Source organism: Salminus brasiliensis, chromosome 12 (assembly GCF_030463535.1).
Source record: "Salminus brasiliensis chromosome 12, fSalBra1.hap2, whole genome shotgun sequence".
Taxonomy (NCBI): domain Eukaryota; kingdom Metazoa; phylum Chordata; class Actinopteri; order Characiformes; family Bryconidae; genus Salminus; species Salminus brasiliensis.
In genome coordinates this window covers 1262912-1283682 of record NC_132889.1, presented here as the reverse complement: position 1 = coordinate 1283682, position 20771 = coordinate 1262912, and the positions used below count along the sequence as shown (strand labels likewise).

The window sequence follows — 20771 nt, the reverse complement described above, 5'->3', positions numbered from 1 at the left end:
ATATATATCTAACATATATATATCTCATACCCATATATGAAAAGACCTCTGAAGGTGTCCTGCTGTTGTGAGGTGGCACCTCCATGAGTATAGATTTATGCATTTGATATATACATATAATATATAAGTGAGTAATTTTATAAAAAAAAATTAAAAACACATTTCAGTTTTTAAATATAATTTTATTAGAAAAATGTTAGTTGTGAAATAAAAACATCATCATAAACAATTCTATTCATCTACACAACTTTCAAACCATCCAGCAGTGACTACAGCTAATACTCCATAAGGCCTAAAAGAAGCTCCAGGCTTCCCCGGTGCTCCAGCACCATTAGTGAAACGTTAAAAACAACAAACCTTTACAGTTACCTTTACAACTACTTTAAAACTCAGGGAACAGGCAGAGTAGTGCTTCAGAACAGCCCATACGAGATGATGGACAGTAGGATCGTCATCATCCAAAGAGTTTGACTTAATGTGAATCTGGCAGTGGTTCTTTAGGTGGTGTCCAATCGTAAATCTGTAAATACGGTGTATGAGGAGGCTGGAGTAGTAATATTATTTATAGTAGTAATATATTATTTATCTTTTTCTAGGCATTTTAACCTAGAAATATGTTTTATATAAAAAATAAGATCTAATATAATAAATAATTATTTTTCATTTTTCACTTTTCTCCATAGCGTGAATCCAGCATATGTTTTTTATATTGCTTCAGAATTTTATGACGAATAGACCAATAGAAATGCTCCAAAATGACTTTGAATAAAATCTTTTTGCTTTAACTTCCATTGAAAGCTAATAAGGTTTTTTTCTCCTCCTGTAAAATGACCATTTTGGACCCCCTGTCGGACGATGAGCATATATTTATGACAGAAAACCGGAGGGTTTGGCTGAACCTGAGCAGCAGTAGTACTTCAGCGCAGCCTTAATCACTCTGTCGGAACTCAGTCAGGTGTGTTACATTAGGGGCTGGTCCTAGACATGGATTAAGCCTAGTCTTCAACTAAATTGCAGCCAATTTCATGAATCACTGTTAGAAATTCTTGTCTGGACTGCGGCGTAATCTGGGCACTGGAAGTTTGAGAAGGCAGGTCTTAACCACCACCATTAGTCTGTATCGTTAAGTTAATGCTAATGAGGCAAGAGTACTGTAGGTACACCTCACAACTCTAGGACCAGGACTCTAGGTGGTCTAGTGCCGTTACTGCTGAGATTTATGGATCTACAGCGTTGAACTAGCCTCTTTCCTCAGGCCTGCTAGTGGCTGTTCCATGGGAAATGTACTGTGTGTGTCCAGAGGAGTTCTGATGCAGGTTCTTTAAGACCAGTGGTTACAGAACATTACATTTTGTGGTTCCATAAAGAACCGTTTTTGTAGAAGAGATGTGTGTGAAGAACCTTTTACAGGTTTAACGAAGCGAATGTTCCTCGTTAAGATTCTTTACCAATGTAAAGGTTCTTCCCACTCACTTCTCGTTTACAAGAAATGGTTCCATAAGTGGTTGTTCTGTAGAATCACTCAAAGAACACCTTTATTTTTTTAAAGATTTGATTAGATTAGTGTGTAGCACCCATCAGCGCTTTCTGTGAACCACCATGTTTTTACTGCTGTATAAAAAAATGGCCAAGGCTTTCCTTCTTGTTGGATGCGCTATGTTTTTACTGAGCTCATTCACAGCACAGATTGGTTCATTATGAGATTATTATTATTATTATTATTATTATTATTATTATTATTATTATTTATTTGATTAATATGTGACTTTATATTCTATTTCTTGTTCAGATTGAGAGTTACTGACACTAAGTGGTGATTGTTATATCACCTTCATTACAGATCTATTAACACAGCAGCACCAGTGCGGATCACGGTATTAATAGACGAAAGGCTTCTGGCCTGTAGTGTATCAGTGTTCATTCGCTCACACAGTGGTGCATTGTGGGATTTCAGTGTTCTGGTAGGTAGTGCTCTTTTCTACTGTTTAGTATACCACGTTAGCTTGTCGTTAACATCCCCTCACTTCGTTCACTGTCCCGTCAGTGTAAGACACCCTTGTTGTCCATTTCGCTGTCCAATCAGAGCGTTTCATTGGTGCTATAAGAGGGATTCCCCAGCCCCTCCTCGTCCGAAGTCGTTCTTTTCCTGCAAGACTTCCGTCTCCATAGCAACAGTGCGGCCAATAACAGCAGTACCAAGAAACCAACGCACCCGGCGAACACCCCTGACCCGAGGGCGGCCTGGCTGGCTTGTTGTAGCTCAAAGCGGGCACATGACCTTGCGGTCTCCACGCTGAATCCGGCATCGTTGATGGCCACCACGCACACCCGGGACCCGACTTTCAGTCCCTGCACTGTCCCATTCCGGGATAACTCCCCGAACACAAGCCCAAGGTCTTCACCATCCCCCGTCATCAGTTTGTAGTGGGTTACGGTCGAAAGCGGGGCGCACCAGTGGACCTCCACCTCCCCAGACGCCCCCTGCCTTACCTCCTGCAGCTGCGGGGGTTCGGGGGGCTGGTCTGGGCCTGTGAGCCCAGGGCAGTAGCACTTGGTCTGGGCCGAGAGCACAGAGCAGGGGACGTCTGGTACCACACAAGGGTCATAGTCACACTCTTGAGGAGGGAAATGGGCGGTGGTTAACCTAGGTGGACCAGGCTTAAGTGAGGGCTGAGAGGTTTCGTCATCATAGTCGTCCCCAACGTAGAGGATGCGGGTTTTTGTCACTGGAGGGCGGGAAGACGCTAAGGGGCTCTCCGAGGTGGCCCACAGGAAGCCCACCAAGGAGGCCATCAGGAACAGTGAGATGTTAGATACCAGAAGCATCTTGAACCTATGGGAGATATAAAAGATACAAGGTGGTCTTCAGCTTTAATGCAGTGATGATGCACTGTCCCATTCCGGGATAACTGGGAAGCGTAAACCGTTAAGCGTTCGGCAGCTTCCGGTCGTGTTCAGTGTAATGTAATCAATGGCTGAGGCTGCTGCCCTGTCCTCGATACACCCATAATTCACCCAAACACACTGACCAGAGTTCCCCCTCCATCCAGTTCAACCATGCTCAACTCCAGCTGAAAAACCCCGCCCACCATGTGTCATTTTTAACGAGGCGACCAATAAAACGAGAGATCAACTGAAGTGGAGCGAACGCAGGGCTGAACGGTTGGACAGGTTGACTCACGTTAATGGTTGAAAATGCTTATTAATTCATTCAGCATCCAATCAAATTGTTTGGTTAAAACCCTTGACAAACAGAGCCCACAGTGGCGGGTCGGACCCCTCAGTGCCGGGTCGGACCCCTCAGTGCCGGGTCTTGGTGAGTAGTTTAATGTAGCGCTCTGTTAAACGTTGCAGGAGATACCGCTATTATTCAGAGCCGGACGTGACGACGCAGTGACCCGTGATAAAGGTCTATAGAAATGGTAGTAACCTCATTGGTACTGTGTTTGACACTGCCTCCACCATGCTTAACAGGTACGCCAATAGAACCAATGGACCAATAGAAATTCTCCTCTAAAGATGCAGTTTTGGAGATTATATATTTATATATAACACAGAACATATGGGAAATATTATTATGGGGTTCTCACATTTATACACAACATGTCCAAATGTTTGTGAACACCCCTTCTAATTAAGACATTCAGCTACTAGAAGTACTGCCAATAGAATAGGACTCTCTGGAGCAGATAAATATGATAAAGCTATTGGCTCCATGCAGCCTAATAATGCCAGGCATGGGCTAGAGGGGTATAAAGCCCCCCAGCATTGAGTTGTGGAGCTGGGGAGTTGGGGATGATGAGGTGGGGTGCTAATCATCCACCATCCTGAACTCACTAACGCTTTTGAATGCAATCAAATCCTCACAACAATGTTCCTCCTCTAAAATCTAGTAGAAAGTCTTCTTCTCTGGACAGTAGAGACAGTTACTCCAACAGAAGCAGGATCAGCTCTTTTTAATAGCCTTGATTTCAGAGTTCAGAAGCAATGAATGAGCAGGTGTCCCAATACTTTTGTCCATATGTTACATTTAACTTCATGTTGCGAAGATGTCATTTTTGCATAATTAATAAATTACGCACACATTGTCCTGCTATTTAGAAGCCCTTAAGTAAACACTGATATCGCTGCTCACCTCAGCAGGACAATCGAAAGTGTAGGTCAGGCTCAAAGCAGGTCAGGCCAAGAACCCATTCATCACCGACCCTTCATAAGCAACAAAAGAACGGGAGCCCAGTGTGCTTCGGTGTTGATCACGGACGTGGAACCCCTCTGTTCCCATAGATGGACTGACACATACAGTAAAGTAAACACTGGAGTCTATTCTTACTCTCTGCAGCACTCTGGCCAGCTACTCGTGAGACCCTTCGTCCTGGAACCCCCTCAGGCACCGAGCCAGACTGTTTCTGTGGGAACCTGGCCCCACACCAGGTCCACACTGAAGAAGAGCGTCCAGCACTTTCAGCTAAAAAGTTCCAATTCATCCATATATTCGACCGATGGAATAAATATCAGTGATGGATGTGGTCGGGATGGTGATATTTGACGACTTTCAGGTTAAAAAAGGACGTTCCCATGGCAACCGGTCGCCGTACCCAGTATCAGAAGAGTGAGGAAAGAGCTGACGTACCTGTGGAAACGCTGCGATGTGGTCTGAACCCTTCAGCGCAGGCCGAAGAGCTTCTACAGCTGCTTGTCTGTCTTCTGTCTCGCTCTGAGGAGCGCTCGTCTTTCACCTTCCTCTTTTGTTCCCACTGAAAAAAAGTGTCCCCTCCCTCCCTCCCTCCACACAGCCCCGTCCTCCTACATGCATGCCTGACTCCCAACTACTACTGCCCCCACCACCCCACCCCACCCCACTCCACCCCACTCTACCCCACTCTACCCTACTCTCTCTCTCTCTCTCAGGACTTTAATCTCGCTCCATGTGTCCCACTGCCCTTTCTTCTGTCTCTCTGTGTCTCTCCTCGTCTCTTTCTCTCTCTCTGGCAGCTGGGACCAGCAGTTTCAGGCTGTGCATGTTAATTTCCTTCAGTACAGAAAACAAGCTCAAACAAATCAGGAACAGTGAGTGTGTGTGAGTGTGTGTGTGTGTGTGTGAGTGTGTTTGTGGTTCCAGGGCAACCAGATCCTGGCTTTGTAAAGTTCTCAATATTTATTTTTAAACTGAAAGAGCAAAACCATAAATATATATATATTATATTCTTATATATCATTACATATGGGTGCCTAAATACATATAATACATATGGAAAACATAATATATATATTCTATATTACAAATAAATATGTATTAACATACAACATAAACATATGCGACATGTGTGTGTTACATATAGATACTTACATATATGTGGAGTATATTATTATTAAATATAGGTGCTTAAACATCTGTATATATATATATATATAAATATCTAAGATAAATACTTACATATGTAATATACCTATAGGATATATATGTTGTGTATATATACACAATTCTATATTACAAATAAATATGTATTAACATACAGCATAAATATATGGGACACATATAGATACTTGCATATATGTGGAGTATATTATTATTAAATGTAGGTGCTTAAACATCTGTATATATATATAACATATATATAAATACTTACATATGTATTATACCTATTGGACATATAAATACACCTACATATGTAAGTATATATATAATATATATATATATATATATATATATATATATATATATATATATACACACACACATATATACACTTGGACAAGAACCAGTGATGTTCTAAACGACTGGGTCAAAACATCAGGCAGGTCTCAGGTACCAAAATTGCTCCAAGGAAGGACAACCGGTCAACAGGATAACTGGCGACAGGATCACACACGCCCAAGGCTCTCAATGATGCTCATGGAGGCCCCACCTCACACCTTACAGGACTTAAAGGATCTGCTGCTAACGTCTGGGGGTGTCTAGATTACTCACCTTTAGACACCTTTAGAGGTCTTGTGGAGTCCAGGCCTTGACATGTCAGAGTTGTGCTGGTACTGGTGGCACAAGCGGGACCTACTTAATATTAGATCGATGGTATTAATGTTATGGCTGATCGGGCATGCTATTATTACAAACGTATACTTATATATATGAGCATTATATATAACTGACTCCAGATATACAGAATTTATATAATACATATCGGACATTATATAATAACATATAGAGACTTACATAAAGTAAACATTCAAGCTGTGATTAAAGCGGTGTGTGATCATTTGCTTCAGTATGTGTGTGTATGTGTGTGTGTGTGTGTGTGCGCAGTGTGTGTTTATTTCTATAGACCCCCATTGTGACATTCCTGTAGACGAGGCCTGGAGGAGGCTGTCGGAAACTGCAGTCGTGTCTGTACAAGGCACACAGTAGAAAGTCTGTACAGATCTGCACCGTGACGAGACTCGTGTGTCAGTACCTGTGCAGGGGGTGGGTTCACTCACCTGTCTGCTACTCAGAGCCTCTGACACACCCTGACCCGTATCAGAGGCTGTTTTGACTACCGTCGGCTATGGAGATAATAGCCTGCGCAGACGTGTCCGCATCTGTATTTGGGGGTAAAGGAGACGCAGCCTTGTTTTCATTTCCCGTCAGCATCGCTGCCTGGACATGTACCAGCTCAGAGCGGGCCTTTCAGAACCGCCCAGCACAGCGAGAAACCGCAGATCAAATAAACCCAGTAATGAGATAAGAGCAGGCCAACTGCTGGGTGCTGTTTTCTTTTGTTGTGCAACCGGCCAGACTTTTGGTGTTCCGGTGTGTCCAGGACGCAGATGTTACCCATTTCATAATAACTCATTACAGCGTTGTGGTTCAGGCCGTTCACCACCACTGTGAACAGTTCTGACCACGGAGGGTTTCACACCGAACCAGCTCCTTGATTTAAGGGGTCCAGACCACCCAACCCTATGCCATCAGTACACTGCTGACCTCCAGGCCGTCAGTGAGGATCCTAAGGTCGGTAGATCATTAGAGTGCGTGAGTCAGAAGGCCCAGCGTGAGTCAAAGTATTGGGGAGGTGGAATATATGTTAGACATAGGGGATTAATTGAAGAGGGTGAATGAGTGTGTGTGTGAGTGTGAGAACCGGCAGGCGAAACGTACGCGTCCTCTGTGCACACGGACACGAGCACGTACCAGCCAGCCTGTAGCGTGAGGGTGTGAGCGCACAGCTATCCTCCCCTTCTGCCCACCGGTTCACACCCACCTCCAGTGCCACAGGGATGCTGCAGCGTTCCACACAGACTGCTATTGACCATATTTCTACAGCAGATTCTGCCCACTGAAGTTCATCTAAGGTGTGAAAGGATCCGTGCTAACGTCCATGTTTGCATTAGACCGTTCTAAAGAGCATTCCTGAGATTATGGCTGTCTAATCTTCGATAAGATGCCGTATTCCATCAAATATGCACTATTTATCATCAACAGGGGTGAGGTTTGGTGTTAGTTCCATTTCAAAAGGCTGTACCCTATTTCTGCAGACTCCCCTGTGGCAATATGTATCACATATACAGAATATACGCGACGGACAAAAGTATTGGGACACCTGCTCATTTCCTTATTGTTTCTTCTGAGATCAAGGGTATTAAAGAGCTGCTCCTGCTTCTGTTGGAGTAACTGTCTCTACTGTCCAGAGAAGAAGACTTTCTACTATATGTTGGAGGAGGAGCATTGCTGTGAGGATTTGATTGCATTCAGCCACAAAAGCATCAGTGAGGTCAGGATGCTGATGATGATGATCACCACCCCACCTCATCATCCCTAACTCATCCCAAAAGTACTGGATGGAGCACCACAGCTCAATGCTGGGGGGCTTCATACCCCTCTAGCCCACGCCTGGCATTATTAGGCAGCATGGAGCCAATCGGTTCGTGTTCATGTGATCATGTGATCACATGGTATTTTGTGGATTGCTGTATTTTCAGAGGCTCTAGTAGAACTGCAGTAGTAGCCCAGCAAACATGCCACTACTGGCCTACTGTGGGCTGACTGTGGCCAGCATGGGCTTGGGCAGATCTACCCAAAAAAAGCCCACACAGGCCCTATGTGGAGTGTTCCACACTGGGCCATACCCCCTCTCCAGAATGTGGCCACTATGCTGGTCAAGGATGAGCTGACAGAAAGAGAGCTTGTGACCACACGTCCCTACCCCCAGTCCTAAAACACTGATAAACCCAGATTCCATCTGAAGATGCCTGCTCTGTCTCATTTCACCCTGTCTCTCTCCTCGTACGGATCACATACCGCCGGCCTTTCTCTCCGACTACCCTTCTCTCATAGGATTAAAAGAATCCGAGCAGCAGGAAATAAGCTGACCATCTCCTGACCTCTCCACCTTTGCTCCACTCACACACTCCAGTGCTCTATTTTAAGTCGGGAAACAAAAACAAAAGGAACAAATCAAGCAGTTCAGATCTGCGCCGACCCGCCTCCACTCCCCCCCCCCACCCCCCCATCAGATAGAAGATGATGCACTTACATAAAAAGTTACATTAAAAAATCACAGGTGCTTCTGTCCATCTTTCCACTGTGAGAAGACACAGCCCAGCAGTGTGGGTCTGAGAGGCTGTGGAGCTGATCAGGTCGAACTTACTGAGAAAAACAGCAAACGGGCAAATCAAACAAAGAAGGAACAGAAACTGACCAACCCAGAGTCCAGACCTCAACATAGTTACATGTGTTTGGGTGAAGGAAGGTGTGAGGAACAGAAAATGCCCAAAACGGAACTTTCTGCAGATCTCAGAAAACCCCCACCACCATGTTTAACAGATAAGGTTCTAGCGATTTGGATCTTGTGCAGGAGGTGAGGAAAGATCTCCTGCAGACTTTGAAACACCACTACCACCACCATGTTTAACAGATGAGGTGCAGTGTAAGTGTCCAGTGGCGATCTTGGGCTGTGGCGTTCTCTGGAGCGATGGTGGTGCTTCATCCAGTACCTTTGGGATGACTTGGAGCAGTACCTCATCTGGCTGGATGCAGTAAAATCCTCCAGCATCTGGTGTAAAGTCTCCCCAGATGCTCAAACTTATTTGAATGAACAGGTGTCCACAAACATTTGGCCATATAGTGTACCTGCAGTTATTCAGCCAGTATATGGGCTGTGTTTGGTTGGTAAAGTCTTAGTTTCAGTGACGTAGACTCAGGTTACAGACAGATTTTCCCATAAAAACCATTAGTAAGACCTCCACCCACAGCTGACTCCACCCGCAGCTACCTATTTACAGCATCAGCTCCGCAAGTCTGACCATGAATAATGCAGATGTGACTCTGACTCTGACTGTAACCCAGAATTTCATACTATCTGATTTCATCAGTTCCCTTTTCTGAAGCTCTGACTCACTGGGTCTGTATTTCTCATTACCATAACAACTGCCTGAGTATGGACTCCACAAGATCTCAGAAGGCCTTCAGACGTATCTGGACAAATTCAGACGTTAGCTGCAGATCTGTTAAGTCTATAAGCTGTGAGGTGGAACCTCCGTGAGCATGCTGAATTATAGGTAGCTAATATAGGTCCACTGGCTGCAAAACGGCTGTACTTTACTTTGGGGGTCTTAGATACAGTAGCAGTGTGTGGAACTACCTCCACCATGTTTGGAGGCTGTACTTTACTTTGGGGGTCTTAGATACAATAGCAACGTGTGAAACTACCTCCACCATGTTTGGAGGCTGTGCTTTACTTTGGGGGTCTTAGTTACAGTAGCAGTGTGTGAAACTACCTCCACCATGTTTGGAGGCTGTGCTTTACTTTGGGGGTCTGAGTTACAGTAGCAGTGTGTGAAACTACCTCCACCATGTTTGGAAGCTGTACTTTAGCCTGGCTAGCTCTCAAGCTGATCTGCTTCTAAACGGTGCTCTATTACACCATCAAGAGCAGATTCAAATAATATAGGAGTGAATTCTGGGACTTCTACACACACCTCAATCATCACACCTACTCACCACTATGCTTAACAGCTGGTAGAGTGTCCTTGGGCACGAATACTTCACCATTCACATTTTTGTCTCATCTGACCGTAAAGGCTTCGTAAAGGTCCTTGTGCGTCAGCTGGACACTTCAGTCGAGCTGGAAGGTTACAGCTTTGTAACTGAAAGCCCAAAATAACCATGGCTTTCATGTCCATGATCAGTGTGTGTAAACTTTGTAACCTTTGCAAATCATCTTAACTGGTAGACAGAGAGTGTGTGTTCTCTGTGGTGCTCGCTCGACCATTTAACGCTGATCTTTGCTAAGACGCTTTTGGGAATCCCCCAAATCCCCTGATCACTTGTTGCCCAGACAAACCAAAAACGGATATTCTGAGCGTTGTCAGAATCATGTAGAAACTGGGTGCCACCACTTCCTCTTCACCCCAACAACTGAGGCCAGGTCTGTGCAAAGTAGAGGAGAGCTGCAGAAAACAAAGCCAATGCAAATTCAACACTACAGCAAATACTTAATAAAACGTACCCCTTTTAAACCAGGTTAACTATACCAGACTGAAGGGGGCGCTGCAACAGTCAGTAAACAGTCTATTCATTCAGTACAGTTCTGTACTGTCTGAAGAAGACCAGCCTTCCCACCTAAACACATCAAAATATCTGTGTCCAAATACTTATAGCCACTGAAAAGAGGCTGTCGATTTATTTTACACCACTAGAACAGCAGATACCAGTCCCATCAAACATAGCTAGATTTTGGTGTCTTAGTTACAGCAGCAGTGTGTGAAACTACCTCCACCATGTTTGGAGGCTGTGCTTTACTTTGGGGGTCTTAGTTACAGTAGCAGTGTGTGAAACTACCTCCACCATGTTTGAAGGCTGTGTTTTACTTTGGAGGTCTTAGTTACAGTAGCAGTGTGTGAAACTACCTCCACCATGTTTGGAGGCTGTGCTTTACTTTGGGGGTCTTCATTACAGTAGCAGTGTGTAAAACTACCTCCACCATGTTTGGAGGCTGTGCTTTACTTTAGGGGTCTTAGTTACAGTAGCAGTGTGTGAAACTACCTCCACCATGTTTGGAAGCTGTGCTGTAGCCTGGCTAGTTTTGAGTTGAAGTTGATCTACTTCTAACGGTGCTCTATTACGCCACCAAGAGGAGATTCAAATAATATAGGAGTGAATTCTGGGACTTCTACACACACCTTAGTCATAACACACTTCTCATGATTTTACGGTACAGTGAGTGTGTGGAGATCTGGAGAAATACAGGTCCAAATATAGAAGAACTGAGTCTGATCCCGCTTAAAAGCTGAAGTTCACACATGTCTCATGACATCATTCTACATCTTGTTTCCTCAGCCGTCTGACTGCATGGGCTTCCCCACTGCAGGCGTCGCAGGGTGCATTATAGCCCTCTCTAGGGGAGTGTGGGTGTGAGAAGCATATCTGACAAAAATACCTCACTGTAAAAATGGAGGGAGAATGAAGAACATCAGGAAATCATCTGCTCTTTCCTTTCAATCTAAATCACACTGTACTATAGTGAAAGTATGGTACTGTATCTCAATCTAACTCAATTAAAGAGCTGAAACTGTACTATAGTGAAAGTATGGTACTGTATCTCAATCTAACTCAATTAAAGAGCTGAAACTGTACTATAGTGAAAGTATAGTACTGTATCCCAATCTAACTCAATTAAAGAGCTGAAACTGTACTATAGTGAAAGTATGGTACTGTATCCCAATCTAACTCAATTAAAGAGCTGAAACTGTACTATGGTGAAAGTATGGTACTGTATTTCAATCTAACTCAATTAAAGAGCTGAAACTGTACTATAGTGAAAGTATAGTACTGTATCTCAATCTAACTCCATTAAAGAGCTAAAACTGTACTATAGTGAAAGTATGGTACTGTATCTCAATCTAACTTAATTAAAGAGCTGAAACTGTACTATAGTGAAAGTATGATACTGTATCCCAATATAACTCAATTAAAGAGCTGAAACTGTACTATAGTGAAAGTATGGTACTGTATCTCAATCTAACTCAATTAAAGAGATGAAACTGCACTATAGTGAAAGTATGGTACTGGTACTGTATCTCAATCTAACTTAATTAAAGAGCTGAAACTGTACTATAGTGAAAGTATGATACTGTATCCCAATCTAACTCAATTAAAGAGCTGAAACTGTACTATAGTTAAAGTGTGGTACTGTATCTCAATCTAACTCCATTAAAGAGCTGAAACTGTACTATAGTGAAAGTATGGTACTGTATCCCAATCTAACTCAATTAAAGAGCTGAAACTGTACTATAGTGAAAGTATGGTACTGTATCTCAATCTAACTCAATTAAAGAGCTGAAACTGTACTATAGTGAAAGTATGGTACTGTATCTCAATCTAACTCAATTAAAGAGCTGAAACTGTACTATAGTTAAAGTATGGTACTGTATCCCAATCTAACTCAATTAAAGAGCTGAAACTGTACTATAGTGAAAGTATAGTACTGTATCTCAATCTAACTCCATTAAAGAGCTGAAACTGTACTATAGTGAAAGTATGGTACTGTATCTCAATCTAACTCCATTAAAGAGCTAAAACTGTACTATAGTGAAAGTATGGTACTGTATCTCAATCTAACTTAATTAAAGAGCTGAAACTGTACTATAGTGAAAGTATGGTACTGTATCCCAATCTAACTCAATTAAAGAGCTGAAACTGCACTATAGTGAAAGTATGGTACTGTATCCCAATCTAACTCAATTAAAGAGATGAAACTGCACTATAGTGAAAGTATGGTACTGGTACTGTATCTCAATCTAACTCAATTAAAGAGCTGAAACTGTACTATAGTTAAAGTGTGGTACTGTATCTCAATCTAACTCCATTAAAGAGCTGAAACTGTACTATAGTTAAAGTGTGGTACTGTATCTCAATCTAACTCCATTAAAGAGCTGAAACTGTACTATAGTGAAAGTATGGTACTGTATCCCAATCTAACTCAATTAAAGAGCTGAAACTGTACTATAGTGAAAGTATGGTACTGTATCTCAATCTAACTCAATTAAAGAGCTGAAACTGTACTATAGTTAAAGTATGGTACTGTATCTCAATCTAACTCAATTAAAGAGCTGAAACTGTACTATAGTTAAAGTATGGTACTGTATCCCAATCTAACTCAATTAAAGAGCTGAAACTGTACTATAGTGAAAGTATAGTACTGTATCTCAATCTAACTCCATTAAAGAGCTGAAACTGTACTATAGTGAAAGTATGGTACTGTATCTCAATCTAACTCCATTAAAGAGCTAAAACTGTACTATAGTGAAAGTATGGTACTGTATCTCAATCTAACTTAATTAAAGAGCTGAAACTGTACTATAGTGAAAGTATGGTACTGTACCCCAATCTAACTCAATTAAAGAGCTGAAACTGTACTATAGTGAAAGTATAGTACTGTACCCCAATCTAACTCAATTAAAGAGCTGACACTGTACTATAGTTAAAGTATGGTACTGTATCTCAATCTAACTCAATTAAAGAGCTGAAACTGTACTATAGTTAAAGTATGGTACTGTATCCCAATCTAACTCAATTAAAGAGCTGAAACTGTACTATAGTGAAAGTATAGTACTGTATCTCAATCTAACTCCATTAAAGAGCTAAAACTGTACTATAGTGAAAGTATGGTACTGTATCTCAATCTAACTTAATTAAAGAGCTGAAACTGTACTATAGTGAAAGTATGATACTGTATCTCAATCTAACTCCATTAAAGAGCTAAAACTGTACTATAGTGAAAGTATGGTACTGTATCTCAATCTAACTTAATTAAAGAGCTGAAACTGTACTATAGTGAAAGTATGGTACTGTATCCCAATCTAACTCAATTAAAGAGCTGAAACTGCACTATAGTGAAAGTATGGTACTGGTACTGTATCTCAATCTAACTCAATTAAAGAGCTGAAACTGTACTATAGTTAAAGTATGGTACTGTATCTCAATCTAACTTAATTAAAGAGCTGAAACTGTACTATAGTGAAAGTATGATACTGTATCCCAATATAACTCAATTAAAGAGCTGAAACTGTACTATAGTGAAAGTATAGTACTGTATCTCAATCTAACTCCATTAAAGAGCTAAAACTACTATAGTGAAAGTATGGTACTGTATCTCAATCTAACTCAATTAAAGAGCTGAAACTGTACTATAGTGAAAGTATGGTACTGTATCTCAATCTAACTCAATTAAAGAGCTGAAACTGTACTATAGTTAAAGTATGGTACTGTATCTCAATCTAACTCAATTAAAGAGCTGAAACTGTACTATAGTTAAAGTGTGGTACCGTATCTCAATCTAACTCAATTAAAGAGCTGAAACTGTACTATAGTGAAAGTATGGTACTGTATCCCAATCTAACTCAATTAAAGAGCTGAAACTGTACTATAGTTAAAGTATGGTACTGTATCCCAATCTAACTCAATTAAAGAGCTGAAACTGTACTATAGTGAAAGTATGGTACTGTATCCCAATCTAACTCAATTAAAGAGCTGAAACTGTACTATAGTGAAAGTATGGTACTGTATCCCAATCTAACTCAATTAAAGAGCTGAAACTGTACTATAGTATAAGTATAGTACTGTATCTCAATCTAACTCAGTTAAAGAGCTGAAACTGTACTATAGTGAAAGTATGGTACTGTATCTCAATCTAACTCAATTAAAGAGCTGAAACTGTACTATAGTGAAAGTATGGTACTGTATCTCAATCTAACTCAATTAAAGAGCTGAAACTGTACTATAGTGAAAGTATGGTACCGTATCCCAATCTAACTCAATTAAAGAGCTGAAACTGTACTATAGTTAAAGTATGGTACTGTATCCCAATCTAACTCAATTAAAGAGCTGAAACTGTACTATAGTGAAAGTATGGTACCGTATCCCAATCTAACTCAATTAAAGAGCTGAAACTGTACTATAGTGAAAGTATGGTACCGTATCCCAATCTAACTCAATTAAAGAGATGAAACTGTACTATAGTGAACTATTACTAAACACTCACTCACTTCATTCATGCTGTAACTTTTTCTAGCAGCAGGTTTTGTAAAGCAGTGCTGCCCCCTGGTGGTTAAGAGAGGGGGTTGCACACCAAGACACATGCTTATCCTTCTTAGAACTGAATTGGCTTAATATTAATTGCAGAGGGAATTGGGAGAATTTATTAAGAGGATTTCTTTACAGCAGTGGTGAATGAAACCAGGCTTGGGTCGCCATGACTACAACACAGATATAAACATTTTATTTCCCATCCAAACCCACCAGTGAAGCTACTTTTCTATGGAATGATGAGGATGGTAAAATAGTTGCAAAACTGTCATTTTTTGCCGCATTACATCCTGCACGTACCCCTCCACCATTAATGGAATAAATACTTAATATATTAATTAATTAATTAATTAGTGTGTTATATGCATTTGGTGTTATAACTTCCTGTGAGGAACTTTTAGAGGCATTCAACTCTTTGGATGTCTGATTTCATTAACCACTACTGTGATTTTAATTATTTATTTATGTTAATTATATATATATATACACACTAATGTATTTAACTAAAATATTGCTTCTCAAAAACAGTGCCTCGTTTGCTGTAACAACCTTAAGTGAACATCTGGTCCCAATCACCACCACTGTCTACTGGTCATTCTACTGGTCATTTATTACCTCATCTCAGTTTTTATAGACACAATATTCTCAAATCCTTCTCAAAATGGTAAACAGTATCTCAGGCAGTATATTTAAACTACTTGCTCTAAGAATGACCTATAAGGGAAGTTTTTTGTGAGGGCCGGACGCCCGGTTCCATTCACCACCACTGTGAAAAAATGTTTAAGTTTCTCCAGAACGGAGCGCTTCGTCCCAAATTCTGTCCGAATGATTTTGTTTGCATTATCTCAGAGCCTTTTCAAAATGTATACATTTTGAATGGTCAGTGAAGTCCCCCTTTAAAGCTGACAAGTGTAAAGGTTCTTGTGAGGACCCGGTTCAGCGGCACCAGTCCTGCACCAGACTATTATAGGCAGGGTAGGGAAGCACGTCATATCTCATATGTCCCTCCCACCTCCATACCATAGCCCATGATGGCCACCCAAAACACCGACTCCTCATCCATGACTGTCCGGTTCCGTCCCCGTCCGTTCCCCTCGGGGCTGCGCAGTGAGGGGGCGAGCTCATCCGGGGACTGCCGTGTTTCCCCTCTTCAGAAGGTGCGTCTGTGTGTGTTTGGCCTGTAAACCCGGGTCCTGCTGACAGCACTTAGCTTAGACCGGATCAGGGCAGATTAGGATCACGCCTTAGCGAGATCTGAACTCGGGCTATTTGGTGCCCCCCTACCTCTCCCACCGCTGCACCCCCCCGCCTGCAGGGGAAGTGCACTAGCCCTTGTTTCCCTGCGCTCGCGGCTCGAGGGGGAAACTGTCACTGCCGTCTGTCAAGCTCGAGCATGCGCGCTCCATGATTCACCGTGCTCACGTGACCTGTTTATCCACTTTTAGGAGAAAAGGTGGGATAGTAGCCAGTCACAATTTAGGACGTGGATACTAGCCAATCACAGCGCAGTGGGATGATACTAGCCAATCACGGTTCAGCAGGTGGAGGATAGTGGCCAATTACAGTGTAGGAGGAGGATAGGAGCCAATCATAGAGAAGGAGGATGCTACAAAGTCTTCACAGGACAGCAGGTGGATGACAGCAGTCCATCTCAGTTCAGAGGAGGATACTGGCCAATCCCAGAGCAGGAGGAGGATAGTGGCCAATGACAGCGCAGGATAGTAGCCAATCACAGTACAGGGGGAGGATATAGATGGGATGAATGGCCAAACGGGTCAAAATCTCACCTGGATCAAAAGTGGTATAAATAACTGTTCTGACTGTTTTTACACCGTAATATATGCTGTAATTATTTATTTTAATAAAGCATATTAAATGTTTTTTTTTTGCTATTGGAAAAACACATCAAAAACACAGCATTTAACTTGTGCAACAAAGTGCAAAAAAAAAAAAGACATTTAATGCTGCTTTCAGGTCATAATAGGTCATAAGCTCCACCTGCTGGTTTTAAAAGCTTATAAATTGTATTTGTCTAAAAAGAGACATTAAATTTCACATCCGTGCCAAAATCCACCTGTTTATGAATGTATTGTTATTTTATTAATATCATTAACAGTAAGCAAGTTTGAATTATTTTATTAAATTATGAAAATACTAAATTGTGAAATAATTTAAATAAATCAACAAATGCAATAATAAAAAATAATTTTGTCAGATTGCTCCTTTAACATGTAACAGCGGTCACATGACCACAGGCTTACTGCCATAAATTATAACAGCTCTGACAGTTCGTTTTTACAGCGCAATACATGCCATAATATTTCACAATACGTCCGTTTATGAATTTATTGCACTTTATTATTTTTATTATTGCTATTTATTCTTTTATATATATATTATTATTATTATTATTATGTGGTGCAGAATAATATGCAGAATTTGGATTAAAAAGAACTAAAAAACTAATAAGATAATTTAACTTAATTTAACTTTTAATTTAAAAAAATTGGTTATTTTATTAAGCTGTCACAGTGGTCACATGACTGGGGGTGTTTTCCTCTGTTTGCAGGCTCAGCTAGTAGACTGGCTCATCCACGTTTACTTGCTTTCCCTCTTACTTGAACTTAGCATGTCGCTAAACTGGCAGCTACAGTAGGCTTAGTATTTTCCCACCTGTTTTCAGCTGTTAAGATATTTACTGAGCCTCATTTTCTGAGCTTTCCTGACTAAAATAATTTTAAATAGAGCTAAAAAACATTTTAGCCCGTTTGGCCTTTCATACCAGCAGCCAATCCCAAGAGCAAGGGGATACTAGCCGATCTAGCCAATCACGCTGTGACCAGCCTCTGCCTTTTCGCTGTGGGACGGTGCTTAGCCAATGGCAGCTGAATAGGGCGATCCTGAGAACCAGTCAGAGCGCGGGGGGGGCGGGGTTTGCGCGGATTAAGGCGAAGGGGCGGGGTTGGTGTCTGTTTTCCGATCCCGGGTGAAATCCTGGAGAAATCCAGCTGCACCGGCCTGCCATTGGTGTTGGAGGTGAGGAGGAGGAGGTGGAGGAAGAGGAGGAGGAGGTGGAGGAGGATGGATGGATGGGGGTGGCTGTTGCATGGAGAGTGTTAAAGTAGAAGTTTATGACGGAGCGGCTCGGCCGGCAGCAGCAGCGGGAGCAGCGTGCAGGAGAGCGGGTTAACCGGGCTACCCTAATGAGGGAGGAGGAGCCGGCTCCCATTCGTCCGCCGATAAAGGGCTGTGGAGCGGGGCTTCGGACTGAGCTCTAGCGCCGGAAAGAGTTTTCGCGTCTCTGGAGGTTCTCTATCGGTCCAGGCTCCAGGTTTCGACATGCAGGCGCTTTATCCCCGGGTCTGAACTCACACTTCTGGCTCTTTTGTGTTCCAGCCGGGGTCCGCTGCATGTTGAACACCCCCCCAGCCCTCGTGTGGATGCACAGGCTGTAGGAAAACACGATGCATCCGGAAAGCCACAGCAGCACCGCCGCCGGGAGCAGCCAGGAGGGCACCGCCGCGTCCGAGCAGCAGCAGCAGCAGCCCGGGCAGAGCCAGCACGCCGAGCCGCGTGAGGAGGCGGAGGAGGCGGGGAGCCGAGCGCAGCCGCAGCCCGAGCCTGAACCCGAGGACATTGGGGTGCAGCTGCTGCACTCCGGCGGCCCCGAGAAGGAGCCACCGCCACCAGCGCCCCAGCCCCCGGCCCCCGTGCCCACCACTGCGGTGCCGGGCCCCGCGTTCGCCCCTCCCGAGGGCGGCTACGGCTGGCTGGTGGTGTTCGCAGCCACCTGGTGCAACGGCTCCATCTTCGGCATCCAGAACTCTTTCGGCATCCTGCACATGATGCTCGCCGAGGACCACCAGGACCCCAACGACCAGGCGTCCCAGTTTAAAGTGGGTGAGTTAGCCAGTTTAGCCAGTCAGAACACCTGTTGCTGGACAGTGCCCGGGCTGGTTCTCCTCCCCATTTTGGGGTTCTGCTTGGAACCCCTTCCACTGTTGTGTATAAGAGTGTGTACTCTGAGGAAGTTCTAGATAGTGAAATAGGTTTAATGGAATATTTTATTTTAGGTTCCACATCACTGTTTGTTGTGTTTGAGTTGTGATGGTTCTAGATAGGAAAAGAACAAGTGTAGAACCCTGCTTTACGATGAGTGATATTATGTAGTAATGAGCAAAACAGCCTTAAAAATGGTTCCTTAATGGTTCCTTACTGTATTTAACCTTCGATTGATTGATTAGTCAGGGTTCTAGCTAGAGAAAGAACCAGTGAAGAACCTCTTTTTGAGAGTGGTACCTTGCAGTAATCAACAATGCCACCTAAAATGGTTCTTTAGTAAAGGAATGGTTCTAGATTACAGGTGAACCAGTGAAGAGGCTTCTTACATCTCTAACATCTTTGGTTCTTTAAGGGTTCTTTAGCAAAGATGGTGGTTCTATATGATAGCACTGCGTTTAAGCATTGATTGATTGAGTTTTAATGGTTCTAGGTAGAAAAATAGTTTTTTTAAGAGCAAGACCTTAAGTAATCATGGTTCTTCAAGGGTTCTTTTGGAAAGACAGTGGTTCTGTATGGAACCTCAGCTACTTAACCTCTCATGGTTCTAGAAACAAAGAGAATAAGTGAAGAACCCTTTTTTCACAAGTGATAACTTGCAGTAATTAACACTACATCCTTAAATGGTTCTTTAATAAAGGTTCTATATGTGGTTCTGTATGGCACCACTGCCTTTAAACAGTGATTAAGGTTTTAATGGTTCTAGATAGAAAAAGAAGCAGCAAAATATGGTGGTTCTGCAAAAGCAGTGGTTCTGTGTGGAACCACTGAATAGTTAGCACAAGATCCCTTTACTATAAGAGCGATGCCTTGCAGTAATTAACTACACGGTTCTTCAAGGGTTCTGTACGGAACCATGGACACTCCAGAGCCTGGTTAAACATGTCTTCATTATAATAAACAGTGGTTCTCCTGTATATAGCAACAAACGGGTTGCACTATTCTGAGAACCCTTTTTTTCGGTACGGTGTAGAACCCTTTTGTTCTCAGAGCTCTCTGTTCAAAAGTTTGGAGACTTTTATATAATATTTGTCATCACACAGTTCTATAGCTAGTGTGTGTCTAATCAGGTGTGTGTGGTCAGGAAAATCTCAGAACTGAAGACCCCTGGTTTATTATTACTTATGATTATATAATCATTTTAAACATATATCTGCTATTATACACTCCAAACGTATGACCAGTGGTTTATATACAGTACTGTATTTACAGGACGTCCAACACCTAGTTTATCAAATCTAAAGTCCTTCATTAAAGTAAATCTGATCCATACAGTGTCTAACTAATGTTTATTTGGGTTTATTCTAATGTTATATAGAGTTAATTACAGGTAGACACTCTCACTGACCACTGACTTTATGTTTATTTGGGTTTATTCTAATGTTATATAGAGTTAATTACAGGTAGACGCTCTCACTGACCACTGACTTTATGTTTATTTGGGTTTATTCTAATGTTATATAGAGTTAATTACAGGTAGACGCTCTCACTGACCACTGACTTTATGTTTATTTGGGTTTATTCTGAAGTTATATAGAGTTAATTACAGGTAGACACTCTCACTGACCACTGACTTTATGTTTATTTGGGTTTATTCTGAAGTTATATAGAGTTAATTACAGGTAGACACTCTCACTGACCACTGACTTTA

General features: G+C 42.2%; 2 protein-coding genes across 2 annotated transcripts in view; one reads left to right on the top strand and one right to left on the bottom strand.

The window, feature by feature from the left end:
• Nucleotides 1-161: 161 nt before the first annotated feature.
• LOC140573954 (LRRN4 C-terminal-like protein) lies at nucleotides 162-4765 on the bottom strand. Its single transcript, XM_072693595.1, has 2 exons — nucleotides 4631-4765; nucleotides 162-2833 (listed from the first exon to the last, which is right to left on the bottom strand). The coding sequence occupies exon 2, from the start codon at nucleotides 2824-2826 to the stop codon at nucleotides 2080-2082; it is 747 nt and encodes a 248-aa protein (XP_072549696.1). The 5' UTR covers nucleotides 2827-2833; nucleotides 4631-4765; the 3' UTR covers nucleotides 162-2079.
• Nucleotides 4766-16087: 11322 nt separating this feature from the next.
• The window catches only part of slc16a2 (solute carrier family 16 member 2), a 41731-nt gene continuing 37047 nt past the window's right edge, over nucleotides 16088-20771 (top strand). Inside the window, 2 exon segments of the mRNA XM_072693331.1 lie at nucleotides 16088-16218; nucleotides 18458-18961. Coding sequence (XP_072549432.1) covers nucleotides 18526-18961 — 436 coding nt within the window. The 5' untranslated portion in view covers nucleotides 16088-16218; nucleotides 18458-18525.